At 49.4% G+C, this 13255-nt stretch overlaps 1 protein-coding gene across 1 annotated transcript; it reads right to left on the reverse strand.

The window, feature by feature from the left end:
- Positions 1–5846: 5846 nt before the first annotated feature.
- Positions 5847–12803, reverse strand: ITPRIPL2 (ITPRIP like 2). Its single transcript, XM_061401256.1, has one exon. It carries the CDS (start codon positions 12062–12064, stop codon positions 10466–10468), a length of 1599 nt encoding a protein of 532 aa, XP_061257240.1. The 5' UTR covers positions 12065–12803; the 3' UTR covers positions 5847–10465.
- Positions 12804–13255: the final 452 nt, after the last annotated feature.

Below are 13255 nucleotides of genomic sequence, written 5' to 3' on the forward strand. Positions count from 1 at the left end.
GGCCAGAACAGCCGCTTGTGTTAGTTAAGTCAGGCTGGGCTACGCTGCTGAAACCATGAACCTTGATATTTCCTTTCAGAGGCCCAACATCACAAAGGTGGATTTCTCACTCAAAGCATGAATCAGGTGTCTGGCAAGAGCAGTTGTTCTCAGTTCCTCTCGTGCTGCTGGCTTCTTCATGTGTGGCCTTCACCGCCTCTGCAGGATCACGACCAGTCCCTTCTGCTCCCTGCTCAATGGTCAGAGCCAGCTGCTCAGCCCAGTCAACCTGCTGGGGGCACTGGGAGATACTGGGCTGCTCAGGGATGCTCAGCTAGCAGCAGAAGAGTCTCCGCCACAAATAGGAAAGGCTCAGACTTCCTGGCCGTTCTCACAGGTCTGGGTTTCATGTGAGGATGTCTGAATGCATTTTGAAGGCTTGGAAAGTGGAGATTCCTACTGATTAGACTGCTTTTGAAAATCAGGTATTTATCAGAGGAAGAAAAATAACCAGTCATCACAAATCCTTTGCTTAAAATATTGCACAATGTTTTCAGTGCAGTTTCTTGCTGTACAAGACCCTGAAGGCCCATCTTAAAATGTCACAATCATTTTTCTCCATGGTTAAAATAATTTTTAAAAATATTTTTATTGGAGTACAGTTGTTTTACATTGTTGTGTTAGCTTCTACTGTACAGCAAAGTGAATCCTCTATATGTATACATATATCCCCTCTTTTTTGGATTCCCTTCTCCTTTAGGTCACCACAGAGCACTGAGTACAGTTTCCTGTGCTATACTGAAATAGGTTTTAATGGTTTCACTTTGATAAGGATCAACAGCCACCCATCAGAGGCTTAGCTCCGAATTCGAGGAGACCAATAATTCAATAAACCATAAAGATAAACATCTTTTGATAAGGTCCTTAAAAGCTTTTAGTTTGAATCTGCCACATAGTGGGACTCCTAATATTTTTTTTGATGATTGGATGGACTGTGATTGTTCTTCAGTGCTGGCTCAAAGTCACTGCATCCAAGGTGGCAGAGAGGGAGGGGAGACACTGAGACGAAGTGCAGGCAAAACCACTGACTATTCAGGAAAAGAGCCAGCATTTTGTGAACGCAGGCTGTGTATGATGTATGCTCTCTCCAGGCTAGAAGACAAAGAGGATGAGGGAACTATCCCTTCTATTAAAGAGGCATTTCTTCGCGAGAAGTTTCAGGGTGACTCTGATGCCTTTTTAAAAACTATTTCCATATCCCTGGGGTTGTAGATAAAGGGAACTGCTAGTGGCATTAAATCCTGTGCCCGTTTAGTGATATTCTGCCTTGTACATTCCAGTCGTAGAGTTCTGTCCTTGGGTTTTATTCCCAAACCACCACCTCCACCCTTTCAGCTGCCTATCTCTGTCACAAAGCAAGCCTCACAGATACCAGCTGGTGGCTCCACAGTAGCTGGTGGGGAGATCCCAGTTGCTCTACTGAAAGGTTTCAGAGGAGCCATCTGACCTAAGTCAGTGGTTCACAACCCTGGCTGCATTCTAGAATCATCCGCAGAGTTGTATCCGTGCCTGGGCTGCACCTGGGGAGTCTCTGATATCACTGGGCCAGGATGGAGTCCTGAGCATGGATAATTTTACAAAGCCCCTTGTGTAGCCAGGGCCAGGCCTGAGAACTACTAGCCAGAGCTTTCCACAGGACTCAAATTTCATTTAAGGAATGAAGTGGGGAGAAGCCTTAGAAGATGACACAATTCAGAAGAAAGAGATATAGGTGTGGATGGATCTCTCACTGGATGTCCTCTTTTCTAGGAATATGTATAACAAATATTCACAAGTGCACTCACATCATCAAGGAAGCTTGATGATGGGGAGGCAAGAATTCTACCACCAAACCACCAATGCAGAAGTTTGGAATTGGGGAGGCTCTGGGCAGAATGCCTCAGGGTGGCCCCCTCCCTTAAGATATGGATTCACCTTCCTGGGGTACCACTCCTAGGATACAGTAGCTAACATTTGGTAGTATTTCTCAATCCCACATGCATTACTCTTTGATTCTTCCAATAAGCCAATAAAAGGAGGGATTATCAACCTCATTTTGCAAATGAGGAAACTGATGTTCAGACAAGTTGATGGACTTGTCTAAAAGATTATAGGCAGGGAATGGTAAAGCTGGGACTTCTATCCTAATTGGAGAAGGAAATGGCAACCCACTCCAGTATTCTTGCCTGGAGAATCCCATGGACAAAGGAGCCTGGCGGGCTACAGTCCATAGGGTCGAAAAGAGTCAGACACGACTGAGCAACTCTCATGCACTCACTCAATTCTAATATTTATGACCTTTATTATATGCACTTTTCACTTTCATGCATTGGAGAAGGCAATGGCAACCCACTGCAGTGTTCTTGCCTGGAGAATCCCAGGGACAGGGGGGCCTAGTGGGCTGCCGTCCATGGGGTCGCACAGAGTCGGACACTACTAAAGCGACTTAGCAGCAGCAGCAGGCCTCCAGATGGGCATAGATTATATAATTATGGAATTATATGTTCCCCAGCTACTTCTCATTTCATTGACACAGTCTTCTGCTATTTGTTTCTAGCATTTCTGTGTCAGAATCTTATTTGTTCACTAATACCCATCCTTCTTTCATATTTTGCTCAGGGCTGCTAAATGCCAGGCTGTTTCCAGCTTCCCTTGCAGCTAAGAGTGGTCATATGACACCATTCTGGCCAATGAGATGTCAGGGAAGTCTACTGCCTTCCTTAACCCAGGCTCTCTTCTCTGTGGCTGAAGTAGCCCTTGTGGCAGCTTGACAGAACAGGAATGAGGATAAAAGTGAAAATATCCAGAATGGCAGAGCAAAGAGATGCCTGGGTCCCTGATTCCCTGAACTCCTGGCTGCCTACCTCCAGGCTTCTAGATGATGAGAAAAAATAATTTAAGTCACAATAGGTTAAGTTTTTATAGGTTGTGGCCAAATGTCTTCCTACGTGATAGTTTCCCAACATGCTTTTTCTCACTGTTGTTGTTTTTCCTTTACAATTGAACATACCACCCAAAAGTTCAACACCAGCCAGCATCTGACTGAAGCTGAAGCTTAATCATGAGGGGACACTGAGTGAGTGTCAGTTGCGTTACTTTTGAGACCTACAGCATGTTGTCACCTGAATCAACATTTGCATTTTCCAGCTTCCATTTGCTTTTCCGAGATGAGGGCAAATGCAGGGACACAAACAACTGTGTAAACATGCCCCCCAAAAGACGGTGACACTGCCACGACTCAGCCCACCCTCACTGGGCTTCAGCAGATGAGGGAAACCTGGATTCACTGTGGGAAGGTGGTTTCTAGCAAAGTCTGGCTGTCTGAAGGTCAAATGCATAAAAGTCAAGGCTGCCTGTTTACTCCACTGGCAGCCCAGCCCCTCTTTCCCAATTTTTTTTTTTTTTTAGCTTCCAACTCATTCAGGTATTGCTAAGCTACAAACTACCACTAACTCAGCAGCTTAAAACAACGTGTTCAGTTTTGCTTGGTGGCTATAGGCCAGCTGGGCAGTCTTGCTGATCTGGGCTGGTGGCTGGGCTCGGCTAGTCAAGTGCTTCAGTCATTCTGTTGTCTGCTTGGTTGTGGGCGGGAAGGGAAAGCTCATCTGGAATGGCTTCCGTCACATCTTGAAGGTGGTGGTCACCTCTGGCGACAGGGCCACATGGTCCCTCATTCCCCAGCAGGCCAGTCGTTCACATGTTCCAAGAGAACAATTGGAACCAGACAGACCTAGGCTGGGAATTAGCAAAATGCCCCTTCTACCACATTCTACTGACTAAAGTCACAAAGCTGTTCCAGTTTCAAGCGGTGGGTGAAAAGGCTTCCTTCTGGATGGCAGAGAATGCAGTCACTTCGCCAGGGGCAGAGGGATAGGGAGCTTTGGAGAACAGGGGTGACTTTTATAAGTAGGCTACCATGGTACCTGAGTAACAGCTTTCCCTAGAGGGGAACACCATGGGCATCAAGGAGCAGGAAGAACAAAATCTGGGAGCAGAAATATGGCCAGGTGGACCCTGCTGGGGAGGAAGAATGAGCCCAAAGGGAGCAGACGAAGAAGTTGGAGACAGACTAAAGGGAAATTCCATTCAATAATTAGTTCCACACTGGGTGCTGAATATGTGGCAAGTCCTTTATAGACACAATCAAGTTAATCTCACTCACTCCTATGAGGGAGGTTCTATTACTAATACCATTTTACAGATGAGGGAATTGAGGTTCAGACAGGATTGGATAACTTGCAGACACACAGAGGAGAAGAACAAGACGCAAGACTTGAAGACAGGCCTCTTGAAGATAAAGCCCTGGCCTGAACGTGACACTGGTCTGTCTTCAGAATAACTTGTGTCTCTGTCCCCACCCTTCTGCCTGGCTTGGACCGCTGCAGCATCGGATGACTTCCAGCCAGCGTTTTTTGTAAGAGGCCAGAGAGTGATTCTTTTCAGTGCTGTGCTGCAATTACTCAACCCTGCTGATGGAGAATGGAAGCAGCCAGAGACGGTATGTACATGAATGTGTATGGCCGTGTTCCCATAAAACTTATTTATAAAAACGGATGAATTGCCACCCTCTTCATTCTCTGCCTTGCAATTCAGAGTGAGTCAAACTCAAATGTGACCCTGCCATTCCTTCCTAAGGTGGATTGCCAGTATCTTGGGGGTCAGTCCAGACTTTCAGTGTGGTTTCCGACCTTGCAATCAAAGTGCAGTGCCTGCATCAGCAGCTTAGCCATCATCTGTGAGGAAAGTGGGCTTTCAGGTTGCACCCAGACCTGTGGAATTAAGAACTTACATTCAAACAAGATGCTCAGGTGGTTTGCACAATGCAGTTTGAGAAGCTCAGGCTTCCGGAGCCCCTGTGCCCTGGTGCCTTCCTACCTCTCCCACCTCATCCTTTGCCCCTGGAGCCCCCTTGCTCCCACCCACCCTCACTTTCCAGCCAAACTGACTGCTCCTGTCACCTCTGTGTCTGAAGCTTTGCTCTCCAGCCCAACTCCCTTTAATCAGCGAATTCCTGTCTATCTTTGGATCTCAACTGCAAATCGCTTCGTTCAAGCAGCCCTCCCTGAAACTTCTTCTGTGCACCCAGGCCCTCCTCCCACCTAGCACCCACCACACTGCATGGAAATGACTTCTTTAAGTGACTGCCTCTCACGGCGTCTTGTGAATTCATGAGAGAGACCCTGTTACCTCTGTATGTCCTCACCCCCTGGGGACAGGAGCCACCCAAGAACTAACTGCTGAAAACTAATCAAAACACACCCCTTTCCCTTAGGCAAGTGTTCTACACAACCACTGTTTAACTAGCCAACTTCCACCTGGTTCTAAAGACTTTGAAGAGTCCTAGTGGCCTCTGAGATTCCATCTCTCACAAAGCCTGGTGGTTTTTCTTATTAGCTAATGTTTACCATTTGGAGAGGGCCTGGGGTGGGGTGGGGGGGCGCTAAGAAATTTCTGGGCAAAATTCTTAAGCTACAAATTAGCCACAGGCCAAGACTTGAGTTGTGTTTGGTGTGTGAGAGGCGAACTGAGGGTAGAGGCGGGTGGAGGTGGGAGGCAGAGAGGAGGGACAGGGCCAGAAGCTTCTTGCTAAAAAAGTTACTTGAAGGCCAGACCCCACGCTGCCCACAGAGCCATGAACTGGCATCCTTCCCCACCTGTGCACGATGTCAATTCTGTACAATGTCCCAGCTTTGCTATGTGGAAAAGCGTCCCATACACCCACTCGCTGAAAGCAGGTGGCCTGTGTAAGGAATCACAAGCCATTATAGCCACACGCTACCCTCCCGGAATATGAGAACTCTCTCTAAATCTGATATTCAGTCCAGAGGTTTCTATAAGTTCCTTTATTAATAAAGCAAAGTATGAAAGAACAAGGTCCCCAATGACCCATATGATTAAAAGTGCAAATTTACTTCAACCTGAAATAGAAAACAAATGGCTGGCCTCGACTGTTTGGACCATGGGAATTTGGTGTGATTAAAGCACCTTTTAATCACACAACTGTAGCAGCTGAACCATATTTGATCACCTCTTTGGTCTCTGTTATTGGAACAAAACATATGCTATGACCGCAGCCGATAGACAGCATCATAATACACAGTTTAGGGTCAAAATCCACACTAAAAATAACAATAAAATAAGAGGAATGTTTTAAAGTCAAGTGACTGAATCAAGGCACTTAAAAAAAAAAGTAAACGGTGCTCACAATATTCCTGAATATCTGATACTTAAAAAACGAGATTACATGTGATTTAGCTGCACGTTTTAGTCCATTCTCTCTGTACAGATGATCACATATATCTTCATCCTCTCCCAACGTATACTTGCTCTATTCCCACTGAATCATGTGCTATGAAAGTATAAAAAAAATTAACAGTAGTGTCTAGGAAACAGACAAGCAATTAAAAAAAAAAAATTAACAAATGCCACAATGATAACACTGAACTTTTTTCCCTCCCAAGGGATAATGGAAATGTCCACGAAGTTTATTTTTTCCACCACTGGGGAGGGATAATAATAATCTTCCTCCCCATGTATATGATCAATTAAATCATCATCAAGGTCAAAAGCCACATTTTATAGAAAAAGTGACTGACTTCTTGAGGCTAAAGGAAACACTTTGGAAAGCTATTAGTTTAATTCCTCCAGCTAGGATGTCACTTTTAGTGGGAGCCATTGAGTCCGAAAGAGATAGGAACATCTGATCAGAACAGTGCTCTTAACAGTGGGGCTGGTAACAAGCCTAAGAAGCTTGGCAGGGAGGCCCTGGCATGCTTCTCTGGTGTTCACTGCCACCAACTATCATCCCAAAGGCTAGGAAACGACTAAAAAACAAAACTTAAAAATAAGAATAACACACAAATAAAGAAGAAACAAGTTATTCTACAATCCTTCCTGATTACTCATCTGCAGACTCTGATAGAGCCAAGGAATTCAGGCCCAACTCACCACGAAGGAAATGCCAAGAGCTGGTCCCCAGGGGCCTGATATCCAGTCTGACTCTTTCGGCTCTAGGATGGAGAATCCTCCTGGGAATTTTAAGTTAAGTGTTACCTGTGGCAGTGTTAATTTGGGGGATTTGTTTCTACAATAAAGCTTAGTTCTGAGAGAGAAAGTAGACTTGAAATATCACCCCCAACCACATAGTACAACATCATACCCATAACAATAAATATAACCTTATTCATACTTGAGGGGTTAACTGTGTAAGGCAGGGATCGCAAACTGGTAGCCCCCAGGCTCATCCAAATGTATTTTTGGCCCACATGTGTTTTGGATTTTTTAAAATTATGTTGTTTAAAAATCAGAAAGCTTCCTTTTTAAAAAACAATCCTGACTTTTTTTATTTCCAGCCGCACCCTACCCTCTTCCCTGCATAGAACTGAGCAATGTGCCCCATGAAGATGGGCAGAGTACCCCCCCACCCCTCCCCTATTTACCTCCCTGTCTTGCTTCTGCAGGCTGCTGAGTTTGCGACCCCTGGTTTGAAATAGCACATATCTAAACAACATGTTTCCTAACCCAAACCTCTCTCACACCCTCATGTGATTTCACCCCATGGAGTGAATTCTTCTGCCCAGCTCTTCCTTTCACATCCATCTTAAGTCCTCCTTCCTGAAATCTTCAGATTTCTCTTCGTTCGCTCACATTTTCCCTTCTTTCAGCTTCAGTTTCATTTTGCAAAAAAAAAAAAAATCTCCGTCTCTCAGCCCACAAGCGTTTCGACATGGCTCCCAAGACTGGTCAGTGGGAGTTACTAAAGTGTGTCTTACGGCAAAAAGGCTGAGTCATCTCCCCAAAATATTTTCTTCAGACACTGGCTGGACAGTTAATCTTTTTTTTCAGAGCATGAACAATTTTGAGCCTTCTGGAATGAGAATATTTGCATTTATGAATCTCCAGTACCAAGTATACACCAAAAATGTATATATTTCAGATCAAGGACATGATGGAGCCCTAATAAAATAGAGAATTGAGCTTAATTTAAGTGCCATGGGCAACCATCACACCTGGCTAACATGCCATATTATTTCGTTTGTACACAGTACATGTTTTGGATTACTAAACATTGATCAAAATTGATCGAAACCTCCAAGTTTTTGGTTACCATGTACAGAGAACAATTGTTCAGCATGGCATTTAAATAAAACATTAATAGTTTAAAAATTCACAAACACAATGCCCCATTAATTAAAAAAAATAAAATTTAAAAATCTTGAGGATGGATGAGGCTTTGGGTAATTAACCTAAAAAAAAAAAACAAAACAAAGAAACTACAAGAACAGTAAGTGTGTTACTAGATTCAAACATCAAAATGCTATTCAAAAAAGGAACCTATCAACTTAACTAGAAATATTTGGAAAATTCAGCTTTTAAAGCTTTATAATACCCCCCCCCAATAGCCTCGCTTTCCCCTATTCCAACTACAGGGGAAATTGTAGCTGAGTATGGAAACATTATAAATATATATTTATATAAAGATCTACTTACTCTTGAAATTTATTTAAAAAGTAATTAAAAAAAAAAAAAAAACACTGTGCAGTTTATATCTTTGCAGGAAGTTGGTAGACTGATTCCTTTGCTAAATGCAGTACCTTACGACCTAACACTGACCTCAAAAACTAGGAATGACTTTGTGGTATCCAGGGGAAATGTCCCCAGCGCAACCCCAAAGAGACAGCACAACATTTGCAACTGTTTCTCTTGTAGTCCAAGGTTGCAAAGGACTAAGAAATCTCTGCAGTTCTGATGAGAAGGATTCCCTATAAGTCATCTATTCACAACGATTTCCCCACAGTGGCCAAGTAGGGCCCCTAAAAAGTTTTAAAAGTTCCCTCCAAATAGCTCAGAAATTAAACAATGGCCCAATTCACGTGACTACTTCTGTCTTCCAAGTTTTACGTTTAAAAGTCTCTGTTAAATAAAGAAAAAGTTAAAAAACCTAAAGTGTATCACTGGAACTGGTTGTATTTTCTATTCAGCAGATGATGGCCCATTCTAAACGTCAAGTGAGTTTCACGTTGACTGATGCAATTGAGAGCTATTAGAAAATTGGGAGGACAGAGGGATTTCAGAATGGACGGCCTGCAAAATACACTCAGCCTGGTGATGTTTATGCTCAAAGAGAAGAAAGAGGGTACAGCTGACAAGGGCTGTCTCCCTCCATCTCCCCTTAGCTTGCCCTCCCCTGCTGTCTTTCTCCTGTTGACGGACTGAGAAATAACTGATCTTCAAGCACAGAGCCCAGAGATGCTGAACTCTAAGTGAAATGCATCGCAAGACCTGTGCTGAACCAACTGCTTCTCAAAGGTGGCCTTTGGGCCGCTAAAAGGCTGCTTAGGCAATCAGAGCAAAACGTCCCAACCACGAAGGATCACTGAGATTGGCTGAGAGCAGGCACTGCCTCTTCACTATCTCATTAAACTCAGAAAGAAAAGGAGTTTGCTAAAAAGACTTTAAAACAAAAATGAACAAACAAAAACAGGTTTCTCCCTCTAGCCAGCAGCAAGCCCTGGCGAGTCACCTTGCTAGGCAGAGTGAACTTCATCTTTTTCGAGACTCAACATGTTTTCTGCCCTCACCAGTGCTGTCTGAAGCATTGTCACTCCGCCCTGAGCATGGCTCACAGCAGGGGCTGATGAGCGCTCATCCCAGCGCCTGCCTGGAGCTGTGTTGAGCAAGCCTGCTTTTCAAGACTGCACCTCCCTTCATAGCAAATGTAACTGGCCTCCCTTTCCAATGCCACACGTGGCACTAGCAATTACCCCAAAATGAAAGAACTGATCGATAAAGTGCTGTTTGCTCTGAAAGTTTCGCTAACCAGCTCTTGACTTCGGCTCAACACCTGTGACTTAATCCTTCACAATCCTGTCAAACACCCTTGATGGAACCCTTTAAAAAGACCTTAATATTTATCTGAACAGTGGAAACTACCTCAGAACATGAATTACAGTTCCAGTTGTAGAGAAAGGTCCAGATTTTTAAAAAGACAACCAGGAAACCAGGACCTACCAAGTAGTTATGTAAAAAACAAAACAAAAACAAAAACCATTAGCTTCTTTAAACTGGGGGGCAAGAGAGATCTTCTAAATAACTGGCAGAGGGAACTTTTTCTGCAGCTAGTTCTTGCTTTATTGAACCTCCCTTAAAGCTAAATCCTTCTACAGAATCATTCCACACAAACCAACATTTGGACCAACTCTCAGTTGCGGATGGTGGCTGTCTTTCCATAGCTCGTCCAGGACACTCTGGTGGGTGTGAAGATGCCATGATTATCTGGATGGTGGAGCCGGGGTGATGTTTAAGCTGCCAGATGCCACTGCTCTGAATATTCCAACCCCTTCTGCAGGTCATCTTCCTTGACTTAAACAGGCTTCACTGCCATCCCCGCCCCACCTGTGGAGTGGGGCTGCAGGAGCACTGGGCCAGGTGGGGGCTCTAACAGGGTTTATGGTTCATCTTCAGGGAACCCTTGGGTGCGCTGACTCCGGGGTGGCGGACACCTGACGAGGTAGCGGGGACCGCCATAAGCGCGGAGAAGCTGGGGCAGCCTTCGCCACGTGGACAGCAACCGCGCCGCTGCGAGTTCCCGAACCTGCCGGTCGAAAGCCGCCAGGAGGTCAACTGGGGCAGCTTCACGCAGTACCTTGGGTAGCGGGCCCACCTCGGTGGCCGCCCCTCCAGGGCCCAGGACGCAGTGGAAGAGCGTCCGGCGTCGCAGCAGGCAGTCCCTGAGGAACTGCACTAATTCCTCCAGGCGGTCGCCCAGGTGCGCCTCGTCCCAGCCTGGTGCCGGAGCCCCCTCGCGCTGCAGCACCGCCAGCAGCGCCGACTTGAGCACGTATGAGGAGAGGATGCGTCCCCACTGCGCGGCGGCCGTCGGGTCCAGCCCGCGGGCGCCCAGGTCTCGCAGAGCTTTAAGCAACTGCAGGCACTTGAGGTAGCAGGCACCTGGAGGGGCCCTTTCCTGCAGCCAACTCAGCAGCTTCTGCTCCTGGCGCGCTGTGTTCAGCCCCCACAGGGCATCGGCACGCAGGCCTTCCGGGAGCTCCGACAGGGGCCCGGCAGGTGAGGGTGGCGGTGGTGGCGCCACCAGGAAGACGCTGTCGCCCAAATGGACGGCAGGGATGAGTCGCACGGCCATGGAAAGGCGGCAGCAGCCGTAATCGGTGCGGCAGGGCAAGATGTGTAGGGTGGGCGGCTGCTCCAGACCGCCCGGGGTCAGGCTGACCCGACAACGCCCCTCCAGGCTGTAGCGCACGGTGGCCAGGGAGCGCTGCAGGTGCGCCTGGAACCAGCGCAGTACCAGCGTGGCCGAGAGGAGGCGCCGCCCGCGGACATCCACGCAGAAGCCGTCGGAGAAGGGTTTGCAGTCCCGGAGCCAGTGTCCGCCGGAAGCCCCTGGCGGCGCCTTGAGTGCACACACGAAGCAGCCGTGGAAGGCTGGAGCCAGCTCGGGCTCTGAGCCCAGGCTCCGAGGCTCCAGCGCCACCAGGGGAGGGAGGCGCAGCGGCACGAGCACGTCGAAGCCGTCGGGCCGGCGGATTTTATGCTGCTCGTAGGCGCTCCCTACCTGGATGAAGTCTCCGCGGAAGGCCAAGGCCAGCGCTCCCCCAGGTATGGGGCCTGGGGACCCTCGGGCACGGCCAGCCCGCACCAACTCGCCCACAATGCGGCTCACGTGTGCCTTGCTGTGGCCCAGCACGTGCGGCGACAGGCGCACCTCGTGTTCGTAGTAACTCTCCAGCAAGATGTCTAGGCTGGGCTCGGGGAAGTGTTTAGCCGAGAAGGTGGAGTGGCCCCCCATGCGGGGAGGCCCGGGCAGAAAGCGCTGTCGGACAGCGTGGCGACAGCGCAGGAGGATGTAGCCAAGGAGGAGGAGGACCGCCACCTTGAGCAGCGGGAAGCCGCCGTCCGCGCCGTCTGGGGGCTCGGTTCGGGCACCCGCGTTTCCCCGCAGAACATGGTAGAGGCACACAAGGGCGGTGCACAGGCCGGTCACCAGGGGCCAGAAGACGCGCAGATTGAGGGTGTAGTGCACCGACATGCCGGGCGCGGGGGGCAGCGACGGCGGAGCAGCCCAGGGCGCGAGCCCCGGCGGCGCCCCCGGCCCAGCATGCGCGCAGCGCCCGGGCAACCCCACTGTCCCGGTCTCCTTCGCCTCCGCGGCGGCTCCCCCGTCGCCGGGCCGGGGAAAGCCGCCCTCCAGCTCGGCCTCCTCTCCCAGCTCAAGCGCTCCTTCCAGCAGCGGCCGGCCCCGCCCGCCCCGGCTCCCGGCCGCGCCCTGTGCCGACTGTGCGCGGCGTCCGGCCCGGCGGCCCTCCCCGCCCCGCCCGCGGCCAGCTTCTGGTCCCGCCGCGCTCGCCGCCTACCCGGGGCTGCCCGCCCGGAGCTGCGGGGCACCGGCTCAGAGGTCCCTCGCCGCTCCCCTCCGCGCTCGTTCCCGTTACTCGGCCCCAGGAGTTTCCTCTTCCGAGGGGAGGCGAGACCACGCCAGCTAGCGGGGAGGAAATGCCGGAGTCTGGAAACCGCGCGCCGAGCCGGCGGGCGGGGTCGGCCCCCTCCGGGGCCTCCGCCTTCAAGCGACGCGGGACGGCGGGAGGGACTTCGGGACGCGCTGGCGGCTGGCCTCCCCAGTCCTCCCTGCCCGAAGGCAGATAGGAAGGCTCTGATTGCGGGGCGGTCGCCTGTCCGGGGAGCTTTCTGGAGTTGTGTTCACACAGAGTTGCACTGAGACGTTGAAAGGAAGGAGGTGGAGACGGCGCAGAGGAGCCCGTCCACCCCCCGCCCTCCCCCCGAAACCGCCCCCCTCACCCCAGCAAGCTGCGGCGGCGGGGTGTTGGTGGCGTGGCAGGTCCTGGAGCGGAAGCGGCCCCTGCCAGCGTGCCGCCGTCCTTTATTCAAACCGGTACCTCCTGAGCACCTACTGTGTGCCCGGCAGACCAGGGGCTGGTGAAACAGCAGTTGGCGAAATAGATTAGGCTAATGATGCCCTTCCTAAAGCTTAACGGCCTTTTTTTAAAGAGGAAAACAAAAAAAAAAAAAAAAAAGGAGGCGTCCCACAGCAGAAAAATGCTCTGAAAAGGAATAAAACTGTGTGAGGGAGTGACAAGGTGGGGGCTGCCCCGCGGAAGCTGGAGGCTCTCTGTGGGGGGTGACGGTGGGTTCCCCAGAGCCGGAATTGAGGAGGAGCCAGCCTTGGAGGGACAATCACAGCCTTTACACAGGTCACACACGC

Source organism: Bos javanicus, chromosome 25 (assembly GCF_032452875.1).
Source record: "Bos javanicus breed banteng chromosome 25, ARS-OSU_banteng_1.0, whole genome shotgun sequence".
Lineage (NCBI taxonomy): Eukaryota > Metazoa > Chordata > Mammalia > Artiodactyla > Bovidae > Bos > Bos javanicus.

What these genes read in the sequence shown, in the direction of transcription:
- ITPRIPL2 (XM_061401256.1), bottom strand. Translation starts at nt 12,064, where the DNA reads ATGTCGGTGCACTACACCCTCAATCTGCGCGTCTTCTGGCCCCTGGTG.